Genomic DNA, 17923 nt, shown 5'->3' with positions numbered 1-17923 from the left:
GTCACCTCCAACGCTTTGTCGACAATGGAAATTTCTAATGTGCAAAATAAAATTTTAAACAACATTAAACAGAATAAGATACATATTTAACCATAACATGTTCTATTATAAGAATGTTAAGAAATACACCATGACTTAACAGCCCAATGTTTCTGAATTTTACTCCTGTTAACATTTCATCATTTAATATATAAGATCTCTACTTTTATCTTGCTGCTCAAAATATGTTACCTCATGTTCATAACACTGCCAGTTTATGAAGTGTGATTGTAGGTTTTAAGGTAAGTTCTTTTGGTTGTAAAATATTTATGATTTTCTTGCAGATGTTCAACAACCCAGACAAAGTGGCAGAACAGATCAGCAGGGACCTGGCCCAGCTCTGTTCCTGCCTTGCAGCGCTGTGGAGTCAGTTTCTAGACAGTATGACACTCCAACCAGACGTTACAGCCTTCTTAAGCCAAGATCATCACAGTCTGAGGGTAATATAACAATTGTAACATATGCAACATCTTGTTTTGTTCCACCCAAATGTAACAATGTTGTGACTCAGATTGTTCACTTACAATAAAGGGTTATTAACAATTAAATGTTAAAAATACAATGTTTAATTGAAATCTGGATGGAAAGGACTTAACAAACTCACTTAGAAAAAGTGAGTCTTCTGTTGTGTTTTTAGATGTCCAGGTACAAAAGGGATCACACACTGTTCCACCACTTTCTGAAAGAGGTCAAACAAAAACGACCCTTCTGCCTAAATTGAGTCCATCCATCAACATTTTCTCTTATGCCTCTTGGAGTATATGAAAATCCCAATGAGGTTGCCAAACCATTCAGCATTTTCCAGAATGATTTTCTCTTATTATCCCTATGACCACATGGCTTTCTTAAAAAAAGTCTACCGCCATCTTAAAAAAAGCATTTGTAAAAAAAAAAGCAGACAAGAATTGCATAAAAAGATCTGATGGGAGTAAAAATACTTGGTTAAATGACACCTGGCTGTTTAGAAACTGCAAATCGGAAAGAAAGGAGGTTGTGTCGAGGCCTGTCAATGTGGAGGCCAAGAGGAATGAGACAAATCATACCATGGCCTGCCTATGAATTAGAAGTATGACACAGCTCCTCAAGTCTGCTTCAAGATTATTTCTGACCTGCTAACTCTACATTGCCACCTACCCCAACAGCCTTCCATATTAAAAATCTAACTACCTCAGTCAGCAATGTATTAAAACACACTGCCTTTTGAGGAACAAAAGCTCACAGTCCTCTGTAAGAAAACATTTCTCCTCATCGATCTTAACTGGGAAACCTCTATTTTTACGTAGAGCTCCCTAGTTTTAGCTTCTCCCACAAGAGGAAACATCCTGTCCAGATCCACTCTGTCAGAACCCCCCGAAAGTTGTATATTTCAGTCAAGTCATCACTTACTCTTAACTTTAGCAAGTACAAACCTAACCTGTCCAATCTTTCCTCAGAATACACATACATTAGTCTCGTAAGACCACTCTGAAATTCTTCAAGTGCATTGACATAATTCCTCACAGCATTTCAAAAGTATCTGGATGAGCACTTAAAATGCCAGGGCATAGTAGGCTCTGGACCAAATGTAGGGAAGTGGGATTATTGTAGTTTGGTGTTTATTGGTCAGCATAGACATGGTGGGCCGAAGGACCTGTTTCTGTTTTGTATGATTTTATGACATAGCTGTCAGACTAGGACTGTGGCAGGTGGTGAGGTTACCAACATATGGAAAAAAATACTTGACTTTGTCCTCACAAATCTGACTTTGGCCATTGCATTTATGCAAAAAAGTACCAATGGAATTGATCACATCAGGTCCTTTATGTGAAGGTGAAGTCCTGTTATCATATAAAGGATACCCTGTACCATGTTGAATGGCACTACCATAATCTGAAATGGAATAGACTTCAAGTGGATCTAGTAATGTAAAACTAGACATTTGTGAAGCACTATTTGCCATCAGAAGTATCTGTAACCTCATATCCCCCACTCTGCTATTACCGTCAATCCAAGAGATCAAGCCTGGTTCAGCACAGAGCGTATGAAGGCATGTCAGCAGCAGCATCCTGAATACCGAGAAATGAGAGGTCACCAAGGTGAAACTATAACATAAACATTCCAAACAGCATAAACGGCAAGTGACAGACAGGGTTAAGAGATCCCATGATCAACAGATCAAGTCTTAGTTCTGCTACTCTGTTATTTCCAGTTCTGAATAGTAATGGACAATTAAATATCTCACCTGAGGAGGAGGCTTTACAAATATTCTTACCCTCACCAAATGGGGAGTTTAACACTTCAATGAAAAAAAGAAGACTGAAGTGTTTTCCATCATTTTCAGTTGGAAGTACCAGGTGGATGATCCATCTCGGCCTTCTCCTCAGGTGGCTACAGCTGAAGGCACTATATAGTGCAAAAGCAATGCACCCTAACAACATTCTGGCAATTGTATTGATGACTTGCTCCAGGATTAGCCTCATCACTAAACAAGCTGTTCCAGTACAGATGTAGTACTGGCAACTATTTAACAATATGGAAAACCTCTCAGGTAAGTCCTGTCCAAGCTGGCCAATTATCATCCTATTTGTCTCCTTTTGATTATCAACAATGTATTCAAAGGGGTGTCATCAGTGCTCTCAGGCAGCACTTACTCAGCAACAACCTGCTCGCTGGTGCTTAGTTTCAGTTCGTCACATCTTAGTGACCCTGATCCTCTAAATGGACCAGAAAAAATAAACTCAATAGTGAATGACTGCCCTTAACATCAAGGTAACAATTGTCTGTGTATGATATCTAGGAATTCTACCAATGTGATCCAGCAGTCACTGTGAATTAGTAGTAGGGCTGGGTGACACCAGCAATGACTGTCTTCAATTTAGTGTTGTACATGGCTCAAGTGTACGCATACCATTAACTCAGTCTCAGGGCAGCACTGCACAAGTTCCTCAGGGTAATGTTCTTTGCCCAACCATCTTCAGCTCCTTTGTCAATGTCCATCTGCCATGGTGGGGTTCAAAGAGCACCATTCATCAGTCCTGAGGTACAGAAGCAGTATGGGTCCTAGGGCAGCAAGACCTGGACTAAATTCAGACTTGGGCTGATAAGTGACTACTCATGTTTGTGCTACAGAAGTACCAAGCAATGATGAGAGAATATAACCATCTTCCTATGGCAGTGGATGACATGAACACTGCTGATACTACCCCTGCACTATCACTACCCTCATGTTATCATTGACCAGAAACAGAAGTTCATTAGCTGTGGTCAGAGAAGCAGATCAGAGGCTGGAAATGCTCCGCTGAGCAATTCACTTCCTGACTGCAAGTTTCTTAGACGGGACTTCCTATCTCTGAGGAGTGAAGGTCCAGCTCTGCATTAATTAAGGCAAAACTCACTTTTCCTTTGTTTGTTCATGGAATATGGACCTCACTGGCTGTGCTAGCATTCATTGCACATCCTTTGTTTCTCTTCCAATTAAGAGTCAACCACACTGCTGTGGATGACAGATTTCCTACCATGAAGGATAGTAGTAGACAGATAGGATTTTATGACAATATACTATGGTTCCATGTTTGCCATAAGCTAGGATTTTGTATTCCAGATTTTCATTGAATTCAAATTAACCCATCTGCCATGGTGGGGTTCAAAGACATGCCATCAGCATTATGGGGCAGCCAGAGTGCACTTTGGCAAAGTGTCAATCAACTTCAGTTGGTGAGGTGGGTAATTCATTTTGATCGCCATTCCCAACCCCATAAAGTACATCCCTTGGCAATTACTTGGAAAGCGATTGTTACTGAAGCAATTCTTTTCCTGGATAAATTGTGCAGTAAATGCACCATACAATGCAAAGAAAGACTCATTTATGTGAAGTTTCATTATCTGGTGATCAGTAACAGATTGTTAGCAATCCAGTTGAAAAGGTGAATGAAGATGTCCTGAGACACAACTTGATTGACCCTTTTCAGTCCAGTCATTTGTTTCTCTTGCTGTACGATCCTTCAACTGAATCCCCAGCAAAATATTACTTTTCTCAAGGGAACTCGTATGAATTGGTTGACATTACCTGAGCTTTCCAATGACATTTATCAGCAAAGTAGTGTGATAATGCCATTCATGTTGCAGTAATCCAGCTTATTTTTAAATGAAACTTTTCCTTTTACAAATATCAATACATCATTGGCAAAGGATTTGAAATATAATACAAGTCAGCAAGGTGTTTTCACTTTGTATAATGACAATCATCCTCTCCTGTTAATAATAGCTGAAAGGGATAACTCTCCCTTTACCTGAGACTTGAAGGTGCTGGTGTTGGACTGGGGTAGACAAAGTTAAAAATCACACAACACCAGTATAGTCCAACACGTTTATTTGGAAGTGGTTGCATGAAGGAGCAGTGCTCCGAAAGCTAGTGCTTCCAAATAAACCTGTTGGACTAAAACCTGATGTTGTGTGATTTTAAACTTTATCTGAGACTGTTTGTTATCTGGAGTGGAGACAATGTAAAGGTAGAAAATGGTTCAGCTGTGTTTTTGCTCTACAGACAAATAGTTTTACATTTAGATCGCACTTGTATTTTGCAATCAAGATCAGCTTGGAGGTTTTATGAGGATTTGTCTCATGAACCTGAGTTCTGATGTCCTGAATTAACGTATTGTTTGAAATATATTGGTTTGATCAGAGAAGAGGGCTTCGTTGAGCGTTTCTAAAACATTGTTTTGTTTTACTGTTCGTTTCTGCCTTTTTATGGTACGTTTTACAGTATTTTAAATGTGATGAAGGTAGGGAGAAAGCACTGTGACAAACGGTATACAAGCACTTATCTAGGATTTAAGAAACATTTTAAATTGCACATTGGGGCTAAATAATGACTGTTAGTCAAATTATTGTTTCTCCATTTCTGAGACATTGGTTTAAATAATGTGATGAAAAATGTTCTATCTCTGATACCATAAAGGTGGTGGTAGAGGTGGGATTGGTGTGTTGGTGGGAAGTTTGTGAAGTTATAGTAACAGTATCCGAGGGTTAGAAGTCAAAATAGTGCATTGTTTGTTAATGAACTTATCGGGCTAATTTTGATGTGGCTGGGTATAGTTAGACCTTGTTCTTGTATGGATCAGAGTGGTGCCGGAAAAGCACAGCATCCGAGGAGCAGGAAAATCGACATTTCAGGCAAAAGCCCTTTAGATCAGCACCACTCTGATCTAAACTCTGGTTTCCAGCATCTGCAGTTCTCACTTTTGCCTTGTTCTTGTATGGTTATGTTTCTGAATGTTTCCATCATAAATTGTTCAAAGTATAAGTTAATGATATCAAAATGACGGAACGAACGGCTGGGACCTTACTGAACAGGACAAACAGGTGTATCTCAGCTTAACCAGTCACCTTGAAGGATTGTGAAGTTAATAGTGCAATGACTGAGGTGAAAGTATACATTCAAGTGGATGAATTCAATATTAAATCAGGTGCACAAAGAATGATGAGCAGAAGTGAAAGGAAGACCAGGTTTTTTTTTAAAATTAATTCATAGGATGTGGTTGTCACTGGTTGGATCAGCATTTATTGTCCATCCCGAACTGTACAGAGGATAGTTAAGAGTCAACCACATTGCTGTGGGTCTTGGAGTCAAATGTAGGTCGGATGAGGTAATGATGGCAGATTTCCTTCCCTAAAGGACTTTAGGGAACAAAATGGGTTTTTCCTGATAATTGGCATGGTTTAATGGTCTTCATTAAACTTTTATTTCCAGATTATTATTACATTTAAATTCCACCATCTGCCATGGTAGGAATCAAACCCAGGTCCCCAGAACATTACCTGGGTCTGTGGATTAATAGTCTAACAATGAGAAAGACAAAAAAGGCAGAAAAGAATAGTAAAACAAAGCATTTTTTTAAAAAGTCGACAATAATTTCAACTACTGAAAATGTCTTGCTGGAAAAGCGCAGCAGGTCAGGCAGCATCCAAGGAGCAGGAGAATCGACGTTTGCGCTCATACCCGAAACGTCGATTCTCCTGCTCCTTGGATGCTGCCTGACCTGCTGCACTTTTCCAGCAACACATTTTCAGCTCTGATTTCTAGCATCTGCAGTCCTCACTTTCTCCTAATAATTTCAACTATGAAGGAATTAAATTCCACATTTTTAATATTTAAAATCAGTGACAGAGAGAAAAGTTGGCAGTGTTAACATGTTGGTATCAGGATACAACTTGATTTAACATTCTGTGATGAGTTCATTTACTGCATGTATACAACAACCAAATGCCAGGCCATGCATTTCGAAGAAGATAGCAACATTCCATTTTCATAAAGCTGATAATAACGCAACTTCTGGCTTTTGTAATTGAACTGTTGTTGATCTGACTTTGTACATAAATAGCGCTGAGTGTTATTAGGCTTATCGTTATTTTGACACTGAAAACCTGCTAAGTAATTACTGTTTCTACAGGCTAAATTGTGAAATGCAAATTGTACTGTGCTTCAACGGCTGTTTTTGTGCAGGTTTTTATTGGTGAAGTGACATAGCCGAGTCAGAGAAGCAACACTTGGTGACAATTAAATCAGATGCTTTAAAAATAGAAGAAATAATTTAGAAAATTGAGATGAAAGAAACTCATATGTCTCTCTACAGGTAAGAAGATTCTCAGAGGCTTTCTTCTTCATGGAGCACCAGAAGCAGATGGCACTTACATTCCAGGAATATGTGTAAGTCCTTCTATCAATCTCCATTTTAGGATAGAGTTTATTTTTCAATCAGTACTTATAGTTTAGTTATGTGTAATGGTCAACAAATGAAGAAACAAATTATATTTTAAGTTTTATTCAATAGAATATTGATGTCATATCATATTGTCTGTAGTTTTTATATCTGTCTTTATTATAATGTACCATATGTCCTCAAGCCACAAGAAACAAATGCTGGAAGAGATTCATGTTTCTGGCTTTATCAGCACAGGACAAATGTTTCATCACTTTGAAGTTGAAACAGTTTCACATTTAAAATCCATATAGCTTTGTAACTACATTGTACTTAAGATCTATAAATGGTATTGTAATGATTTTAATCTTTATGTATTTGGGTATATCATGAAATGCTATTTTGTTAACCCACTAGAGTAATAAGGTTTGATGCCTTAAGGAGACAGGAAATAATAGGAGGTAAACTCAGTAAGATGACCATCACTCTTAAGAAACTAATCATCAATCAGACATTCTGCGCATTGCTAATTTGAGACTGAACATGTGATCTTTATGTATTAGATGGCAATTAGAGTTCAGGATGCCCCTGATGGTGTGCACAGGGTAGCAAGGGTTAATAAGCCACACCAGTTAGTAGCTTAGTGTGCAGAATGAATGCTGAGGAAAGAAAACAGAAGAACTTCAATCAGTGAAACAAGAGACACGTTAGCTTGAAGTCCCAAGGTGGCATTCTCATTAAAGCCATTGTAACAGGAGCCATTCTAATAAGAGCCAACTAAAAATCAATGTCTGAACATTCATAATTGTTCCTTTGTAATAACCTCTGTGCATATTGTGAAAACAAGCTTATACTTGGAATGGTCTTGCAATTTATCAGAATGCAAAGATATTTTTAACTGACTCCCACAACATTAAGTCAAAAATTGTGGTGCTTGGAAAGCACAGCCAGTTAGGCAGCATCTGAGGAGCAGGAGAGTTGATGTTTCCTCACTTTCTCCCACAAAATTAACTCAGTCTACAATTTAAATTGATATAACTCTTACAATTAAGATTCAAAAATGAACCCTGAATGATGCACATTTTTAAGGGCCACGTTGTGTAAACTTTATTGTAGTCTTTTGGAGGGAATCCCTTGTTCATAGGGACTCAATAGCTGACCAAGCCACCTGGCATTGGAAACAGTGGGATGGGCTGTGCACTTTTGGTAGACTTGATGCTGTTCCTTTTTCCCTGTGACTTCCCTCCTTTCTGCTACCCAGTGAAGTTCCTAGGCCTCCAATGGGTGTGGTATCAGTAGCACCCATACAAAAGTGTTGTCAGCTTTTAGCAGATCTCAGAGGATAAAATTTCCAGCCTGCCTGGGCCCCTTCACCCCAGATGAATGTCCACTGCAGGCCCTGTAAGTGGCTGAGTCTAATGAGATACAGCAGCCCATCCAGGTAAAGGGTGAACCGGGACTCGTGCTAGTTCTCCAACTGGTGGTTGAGACCCCCAGTGTCTCCATGAGACTCTGTGCAATGAAACCATGCCATTGAGCAGAAACTGTGTTATTGATGGGTTGGGCTTATGCGATTGTATCCACACTATCAGCAACACTGTCATGGCCAGTAAAGCAGATGGAACACAAGAAAGGAAAGATGAGAAACAAAGAAAATGTGTTCAGGAGAAGGCCATTCAGTCCTTTGGTTCTGCTCAGCCATTCAGTATGAACATGGCTGCTCATCCAACTCAGCCCCTGCTCCTGATTTTACCCCATACCCTTTATCCCTTAAACCCTAAGAACTATATCCATTTCTTCTTTGAAAAACATTCAATATTTTGGCCTCAGCTGCTTTCCGTGGCAGAGAATTCTACAGGCTCAACAATCTCTGGGTATCAAAAAACACTCCTCATCTCAGTCATAAACAGCTTACCCCATAGCCTTGGATGTGACCTGTGGTTCTGGATTGAATTGCACTGGCCACTATTATGTATTGTGCAGCAGTTACTTGGGGCATTAGCAGAGGCCTGGGCAAATGGAGGAATCTTGGGCAGAAATCTGCATAGCAAAAGAAGATGATGAATGTAGTGAAATAAAAAGTAGAAAGTGATGGAGAACTCTGCACCAAAACAGCAACTGTGAAGCTAGAAACAGAGTTGATGTTTCACTTCCAATAAAACTCTTCTTCCAAACCTGAACTTCAGATTCTGAAGAAGATTCATATTAGACACAAAACATTGGGTGGAATCATATTAGACTCTGAATTTTTTTTTTAGATTACATTAGATTACATTACAGTGTGGAAACAGGCCCTTCGGCCCAACAAGTCCACACCGACCCGCTGAAGCGAAACCCACCCACACCCCTACATTTACCCCTTATCTAACACTACGGGCAATTTAGTATGGCCAATTCACCTGACCCTGCACATCTTTAGACTGTAGGAGGAAACCGGAGCACCCGGAGGAAACCCACGCAGACACGATGTGGACTGTGGTGTGATGTGTGTCAGAATCAGGCGAGATAGTTTAGTGAAGCCCATTTTGGCATTGAGATTGTCATGCGGCAACTTGTAGATAATTTAATTAACCTGTTCAGCTATCTTGCGATGCATGTCTAGTGCAGGTGGGACTTGAAACTTCTAATCCAGAATGAGAGACGTACCACAACATAAGAATGCTTTGCAAGATCTTGTACACTTTTCTCAAGTGATTTTGTGAGATTCTTACTAAGCAGTGGTTAATTCCCAATTGACACTCCTTGTTGTGAGTTGCATTTCTTGTTAACAGCCCAACTTGTAGGATCAGTTTGCAGTCTTACTAAACTCACTATACAGACGAGTCATCAGGAAATCTTGACATGAAAAGTGTGACTGTTTCCTGGCAGGTTCAACTTGCTAAAAAGGACCTCCATGTTGGACACTGGAGACCAAGATCCCAGGCACGCTGTATTAGGACTGAATATGCATACCCAACATTCATTGACATTGGCATCTGATGTGCCAACTGCTATAAATTCTCATGGCATACATCAGATTCATTTACAGGAGGCTTCTGTAGTTTACTCTTGCCCTTCCAGCTGCACTGGTAATAATTACTGCAGTTGTTCAACAAAAACATTTGATTCTTGTGAACAGCACCCAGTTCATTGTCTAGATCAGGCTATAATCTCTGGGGTTTTTTGCTCACTATCAGTGCTCACGATCTCAGAGCCTTTTGGATACTCACTTGCCTGGCATTTTATCTAGGCTTGTCTTTTATTTCCCCCTTAACAGGGATATCAGGCTAATATCACACATATCTTGCTGTGCAACCTAGTGCAGATTCAAAGCCAGGAAACCTGCCACAGTTGTCTCCAGGCCACGAATCAGTGACGGGAATAATCTTCACTCAGGATACAGAAGGTCAAAGGCAGCCTGTGATACCAGCCCAGACCCTGCTGTCAGAGTCAGGGATCTTCTGCTCATTGGCATTACAGAGTCATAGAAACGTACAGCATGGAAATGGACCCTTTGGTCCAACTTGTCCATGCTGACCCGATATTCTAGGTGAATCAAGCCCCATTTACCAGCAATTGGTCCATATCCCTCTAAACCCTTCCTATTCATATACCCATCCAAATTTCTTGTTGTAATTTTACCCACTTTCACCACATTCTCTGGCAGTTCAATCCATACACGCACCATCCACTGCATGAAAATGTTGTCCCTTCGGTCCCTTTTAAATCTTTCCTCTCTCACCTTAAACCTACTAGTTTTGGACTTCTCCATTCTGGGGAAAACACCTTGTCTATTTACCCTATCCATGCCTGTCATAATTTTATAAACCTCTAAGTTCAGAATTCTGGGTAATCCAAGATGGAGAACTGGAAGAAATTGTGGCTGTAAGAGATGCTTTTTTTTTGAGGTATTTTCAGTGTTGGAGCTGATTTCCTCAAATTCTAGAAGCAGTAATTACTGTTTTATACATTGTTGCACTGTTTTGGAACTTTCGGAAAGATCAAAGCATTAATTGCCGAATGACAGACAAATCAGTGCCAGTGATTCATTCTTCCCTACTGTGGTTTGATTCGCTTCTGGGATGAGAGAGAGGCAGGTATTCTACGAAATGAAAGTAGGTGGTACAGCTAATAGTATAGATGCAGCTGGGCAAGTTTCCACTGTAAGTGAGTTAGCTGCATAGAGAGCTTTCAGGCCTAGTTGTGTGGCAGGTTGTGGTGGGTGAGGGTGAGTGGCTAAGATGTGCAAATGGTAGAGCGTGAGCCTTGGTGGAAAATACAGTTATAGAGAGTGAATGCAAGGTATCGGAGAGAAAACAGTGGCACTGACCCTGATGGAGTGGAGTAAGATACTGACCTTGTTCTTCTTGGATGGTGGCACGGTGGCTCAGTGGTTAGCACTGCCAGGGACCTGGGTTTGATTCTAGCATTGGGCGACTGTCTGCGTGGAGTTTGGACATACTCCCCGTGTCTGTGTGAGTTTACTCCAGGTGCTCCAGTTTCCTCCCACAGTCCAAGGATGTGCAGGTTATGTGAATTGGCCATGCTAAAATTGCCCATCGTGTTGAGGGATGTTTAGGTTAGGTGCATTAGTCAGAGGCAAATGTAGAATAATGGGTTAGGGGAATAGGATTGCGTGGGATACCCTTCAGAGGATCAGTGTGAACTTGTTGGGCCGAAGGGCCTGTTTCCACACTGCATGGATTCTATTCTATTCTACTGTGCTGAGCATTCCTTTGTTGTTGGTTACTGCTTCAGCCTGAGTGGCAATATCGGACCAGGTTGGCATAGTCTGCTTTGTAGCATCCACTGCTGATCCAGGGGAAAGAGGAAGTTCTGCTTGTGTAGCACCCTGTCCAGCAGGAGCTCCAGGAGCCTGGCTGCAGAGCAGGGTGCCGATATTCTCCTGTCTGCCATATGTCAAGAACTGTGCAGGGCAGCATTGGACTGGCCATGTTTGTCTGGGTGCACAAAGGGCTTTTAAAGATGGCTCCGATACTCTGGATGCCAGCAAATTCTGGTGAGCGATGGGTTGCCACTGTGAGTATGTGAGATGGGATGGAATTCAGAATCCCTTGTGCAGAAAGAGGCCATTTGGCCCAATAGTCTATACTGACCCTCCGAAGAGCATCCCAGTCAGACCCATCCCCTCATCCTATCCCTGTAACCCTTCATTTCCCATGGCTAATCCATCTAACCTATAAATTCATGGACACTATGGGCAATTTAGCACGGCCAATCCACCTAACCACATTTTTGGACAGTAAGAAGAAACCAGAGCACCTGGAGAAAATTCAAGTGGGATTTGAAAATCGTCATGAAGGCTTAAGCACAAATGAATGCCGTGGGTTTGGTAAGGTATGGTGAAAATACCCACACTGTTTTGCAGCAAGAATAATTCAATGTAACTCACCAAAACCCCCATTTAACCAAAACAAAAACCGTAAGCACTTGCTCGCCAGGTGCTGCCAGACCTGCTGTGTTTCTTTTGAACTTACTTGGCAGGGGAGATGAAATGATCAGTGCAGACACCTGCCTCATCAGCCTGGACCAGGAGGAAGCCTTTGACAGGATATCACATACGTATGTGAGAGATGTTCTCTCCAAAATGGGCTTTTGGGAGGGAATTTATAATTGGATCAGACTGCTCTACACCAACATTGTCAGTGCAGTCTCAATCAATGGGTGGGAATCAGATAACTTCCCAGTCAGATCTGGAGTCAGGCAAAAAAAAAGTCTCATAAACCTCATTGAATTTTTTGAGAAGGTGACCAGGCATGTAGATAAGGGTAGGGTAGTTGACGTGGTATACTTGGACTTCAGTAAAGCCTTTGATAAAGTTCCACATGGTAGGCTGATGGAGAAAATGCAGAGGCATGGGATTGAGGGTAATTTAGCAGTTTGGATTAGAAACTGGCTTTCTGGAAGAAGGCAGTGAGTGTTAGTTGATGGAAAATATTCAGTCTGACTTAGATGCAGGCATAGGTGGATGGATTAGTAAGTTTGCAGATGACACTAAAGTCGGTGGAGTAGTGGACAGTTTGGAAGAATGTTACAGGTTGCAGAGGGACTTGGATAAACTGCAGAAGTGGGCTGGGAAGTGGCAAATGGAGCTCAATGCAGCTAAATGTGAGGTGATGCACTTTGTGAAGAATAACAGGAAGGCAGAGTATTTGGTCAATGGAAAGATTCTTGGTAGTGTGGACGTGAAGAGGGATCTTGGAGTCCATGTGCGTAGATCCCTGGAAGTTGCCACCCAGGTGGATAGTGCTGTTAAGAAGGCATACGCTGTGTTAGGTTTCATTGGTAGAGGGATTGAGTTCCGGAACTGCAATATCATGCTGCAACTATACAAAACGCTGGTGCGGCCACACTTGGAATATTGTGTAAGGTAGTCAACTCAGCCACATTAGGGAGATTTAAACAATCCTTAGATAAGCACATGGATGATTTTGGGATAGTGTAGGGGGATGAGCTGAGAATAGTTCACAGGTTGGCGCAACATCGAGGCCAAAGGGCAGTATTGTTCTATGGTGTATGTTCTAACTTTTTTAAAAAATCAGATAGCTGGCATCTGCAGTGACTTACTTTTATTTCGATGAATGAGATGCTGCCTTACTTTTTGTCATACTCTTGTTTTTTTGTAGATTTTAAACACATCGATTGTGCTGGCATCAGTGGTTTTTCCTGTTTGTTTTGGTTTCCCTATAACTCTACACATCTACAAAAGCACAATTTGGAGATTGATCACAACTTTAATTTGTAAAAGTAGGAATAGCTCACACCACTTCATAGTGGAATAGTGAAACACAGAACCAGAACCAAAGAGGCAAAGGAATGATTTAAAAACAAGAGGGAGTTGGCAGGGTCAGGAAGATACAGAGAGGACATTCCCAGAATTTGCCAATTAAAGGTAAGGTCTTCGAAGACAATTAAAGGAATTATGGCAAAAAATTGGATTCATGGAAATAGATACTTTGGATTAAAAGATGAGTTAACAATCAAAGAGACAAATAGTAATATAATGGAAGAGGTCAAAATCTTGCCAGTATCTGCAGAGGATGTCAGTCACTAGGAGACAGCATGTCGATAAATAAGAGAATTACTCTCTATGTTAATTAGATTCCATTTGAGTTCTTTCCCCATGCCTTGCCTCTAACATGTTAAAATGAGACTTGTATTTCTCCCTTTTATGAAAATGAAAGTTGTGTCTGGATCAAAGTTTTTAATTGCCCTGTTCCAAAAAAAAAATTCAATTTGGTCACCTTGAAATATCCTTTGGAAGAGAAAGAGGGGGAAGAGACATTGCAACAGAGATAGAATGAATGGTGAAATTACTCTGTGTACTGGAGATTTAAATCAGTTATGATGCTGAATTTGATGAACCCACATTAAACATGATACTTGATTAATATCATTTCCATTGTATTTCGACAAATGGCACAGAATGTTCTCTTTCAATTAGCCAAAAGCAAAATTTGATTTCTTTTTTCTTATCTCTAAGGAAAACATTGCAGCTTTAAATTACATAAGATAACTGAAAGCCATTTTTAAAATGAAAATCATTATTAATAATTCTGTCAAGGTACACTTATAAATGACTGTGTTCTGTTGCAGTGAAGAGCACCGGTCATTATCCGTTTTTATTGTGTTTTCAAAAAAAAAATTGGCATTAAATCCTTTATGGAAAGGCATCTTTTGATTTGTTTTATTTAAAGACAACTTTGTTAATAGTATTAAAACAACTGATCTCCATTGGTTATTCCCTTAGGTCATCCACTTGGCATCAGGTCGTTTGGGCTAGAAAAACAAAATGATTCTGGGTTTCCGTGCCTAAGTTATAACCAGTGTGGACAGTATGATGCTGGAAAAGCACAGCAGGTCAGGCAGCATCTGAGAAGCAGGAGAATTGAAGTTTTGGACTGGAACCCTTCATCAGGAATGAGTCTGGGAGCCTCAGAGGTAGAGAGATTTTCCTGATCATTGGGTGCTGCCTGACCTGCTGTGCTTTTCCAGCAACATACTCTCAACTCTGATCTCCAGCATCTGCAGTCCCCACTGTCTCCTTATAACCAGTATGTCCTGCTGGGAAATCATTGGGTTAGATTTTAACTTCGAGGCAAAGAAAAAGGGCAAGAAAGAATGTGAAATACCTAAACGATTTCCAAGTCATCACTAATAACTTCATATAGGTACTTCTCGAAGCTGTTGTGTCCCAGGCATTGAAAAGCAGTGCTTATCAGATCTGTTCAGGTCCTGTAAACCATACGGCAGTCAGAATGACAGGAAGGCAGAGGCCCATGTAGTAGATCATTGTCTGGTGAGCAGAGTCGAGAGGTTCAGATTAGAAACCTCGGGAATGCTGAAAAGGACAATGGAGGATAAGATTGAAAACCTGGGTGAACATAGAACATTACAGCGCAGTACAGGCCCTTCAGCCCTCGATGTTGCACCACCCTGTGAAACCAATCCAAAGTTCATCTAACCTACACTATTCCATTCTCGTCCCTATGCCTATCCAATGACCTAAATGCCCGTGAAGTTGTCGAGTCTACAACTGTTGCAGGCAGTGTGTTCCATGTCCCTACTACTCTCTGAGTAAAGAAACTACCTCTGACATCTGTCTTATATCTATCACCCCTCAATTTGAAGCTAAGCCCCTTCGTGCTAGCCATCACCATCCTAGGAAAAAGGCTTGCATTGTCCACTCAATCTAACCCCCTGATTATCTTGTATGTCTCAATTAAGTCACCTCTCAACCTTCTTCTCTTTAACAATAACAGCCTCAAGTCCCTCAACCTTTCTCGTAAGACTTTCCCTCCATACTAGACAACATTCCAGTAAATCTTCTCTAAAACCTTTTCCAAAGCTTCCACATCCTTTTAAAATGCAGTGACCAGAACTGCATGCAGTACTCCAAGTGTGGCCGCACCAGAGTTTTGTACAGCTGCAGCATGACCTCATGGTTCCGAAACACGTGTCCTCTACTAATAAAACCTAACACACTGTATGCCTTCTTAACAGTCCTATTAACTGGGGTGACACCAAGAATCTTACTATTTATTCGGTATTCTGCAATCCTGTTACCCCTTCCAAAGTGAATCACCTCACACTTTTTTGCATTAAACTCCATTTGCCACCCCTCAGCCCAACTCTGCAGCTTATCTATATCCTTCTGTAACCTACAGCATCTTTCGGCACTACCCACAACTGTACCAACCTTCGTGTTGTCTGCAAATTTACTAACTCATCCCTCTATCCCCTCATCCAGGTCATTTATAAACAGCAGTGGACCCAAAACAGATCCTTGCAGTACACCACTAGTAACTGGACTCCAGGATGAACATTTCCCATCAACCACCACCCTCTGTCTTCTTTCAGTTAGCCAATTTCTGAGCCAAATCGCTAAATTGCGTTTAATCCCATGCCTCCGTATTTTGTGCAATAGCCTACCATGGGGACCCTTATGAAATGCCTTACTGAAATCCATATACACCACATCAACAGCTTTACCCTCATCCACTTGTTTGGTCACCTTCTGAAAAGAGCTCAACAAGGTTTGTGAGGCAGGACCTACCTTCACAAAACCGTGCTATCCCTAATTAACTTATTCCTATTGAGATGATTACAAATCCTATCTCTTATAACCTTTTCCAACACTTTACCCACAACCAAAGTAAGGCTCACTTGTCTATAATTACTAGGGTTGTCTATAGTCCCCTTCTTGAACAAGGGAACAACATTCGATATCCTCCAGTCTTCTGGTACTATTCCTGTAGACAATGATGACATAAAGATCAAAGCCAAAGGCTCTGGAATCTCCTCCCTGGCTTCCTAGAGAATCCTAAGATAAATCCCACCTGGCCCAGTGGATTTATCAATTTTCACACTTTCCAGAATTTTTAACACCTCCTCCTTGTGAACCTGAATCCCATCTAGTCTCGTAGCCTGTTTCTCAGTATTCTCCTTGACAGCATTGTCTTTTTTCCAGTGTGAATACTGACAGAAAATATTCATTTAGCGCTCCTCTATCTCCTCTGACTCCACGCACAACTTCTCACTACTGTCCTTGATTGGTCCTAACCTTACTCTAGTTATTCTTTTATCCCTTATATACCTTTATGCTGGGGAAGAATTTGTCGCCTCTCAATGCAAGAGGTTCAGTTGTGGGTGAGATGATTGGAAAGGTGGAGAGGGGTGAGCAATCACAAGAATCCGTATCGGAGAGTTTTGGATTGAGGAAATCTTTAAGGCTAATCAGAATGTTCAAAATGGAGGGAAACATTTGCATTATTTCATGCAAAAACCACTGATTTATGGGGTGTTGAAATTCTCCCCTCCTGAGTGTGTGTGAATTTTTCAGAAGAGGATAGAACACTCAGTTTAATTGCATTTATTAATATTAGGTACTAAAAGATACCATTAATTCTGATGCAACTCTGCTGAAACATAAGGCAGTGTCTTCAGCAGAAAACCATGCAGTCCTCAGTACTATTGCATCTCCACAAGGTGGAAGATGTTGCTGTTTTTGACTGAAAACCATCAAGATTGAATAATGTTGAATGATGTGGGCTGCAAAAGTTCAACTGGATTATTGAATTGGTTAAGTTCATTGTCTGGCTGGAGAAGAATGAAGAAAGTAACATTGGATGCTTTACTTTGAGACTGGGATAAAAAGTAAGCCAAGAAAAGAATAACATAAATCCTTTAACCATTTTCCAACTGGTTATGGTTGCTGACAGAAAATGTGCTGAATTAGTGTTTTTTTTAACCAGGGCTATTGCAGTTGCTGTTAGTAGCTGGTGCATTACAGTACTTTATAAAGTCCAATACAATGAACACCTCTACCTGCAATGAGAAAGCGAATTTAAATCTGTTTCTCCTTGGTCCTTGTCCCTGGTGTTAATTGAAGGATTCAGATTATTTATGAAATTACCATTATCCAAAACAATGGAAAAATGACAGTACATTCTGAAATGAGTCCATGAATGCCAGTATCCCGTCACTAAGTCATCCTTTATTCACATGCGCAGACTACATGACACTGACCAGCTAGCACAAAGCTGGCTCCTAGAGTGATCAGAGCCTCTGACACTCCTGTTTATATCAGTCAGCCAGGACTCCCTGATTGCATCAGGTTAACAGCCTCTATCAGGGAACTCGTATTCTGTGAGGTTCATCTGGCTGACTTTGCTCCAATCACTACACAGTTACTTGCCCTACATCAA

General features: G+C 40.7%; 1 protein-coding gene across 1 annotated transcript in view; it reads left to right on the top strand.

Moving 5' to 3' along the window:
* The window catches only part of fam135b (family with sequence similarity 135 member B), a 374606-nt gene that overhangs the window by 272735 nt on the left and 83948 nt on the right, over window positions 1–17923 (top strand). Inside the window, exons 10-11 of the mRNA XM_043687860.2 lie at window positions 324–479; window positions 6651–6724. Of these exons, the coding sequence (XP_043543795.2) occupies window positions 324–479; window positions 6651–6724 (230 nt within the window). The remainder of the gene's footprint in view (window positions 1–323; window positions 480–6650; window positions 6725–17923) is intronic.

The sequence above is a fragment of the Chiloscyllium plagiosum genome, unplaced genomic scaffold (genome assembly GCF_037043375.1).
Source record: "Chiloscyllium plagiosum isolate Xiang-an unplaced genomic scaffold, Cpla_swu_hap1 HiC_scaffold_4, whole genome shotgun sequence".
NCBI classification, from domain to species: domain Eukaryota; kingdom Metazoa; phylum Chordata; class Chondrichthyes; order Orectolobiformes; family Hemiscylliidae; genus Chiloscyllium; species Chiloscyllium plagiosum.
This window is presented reverse-complemented; position numbering and strand designations above follow the sequence as displayed.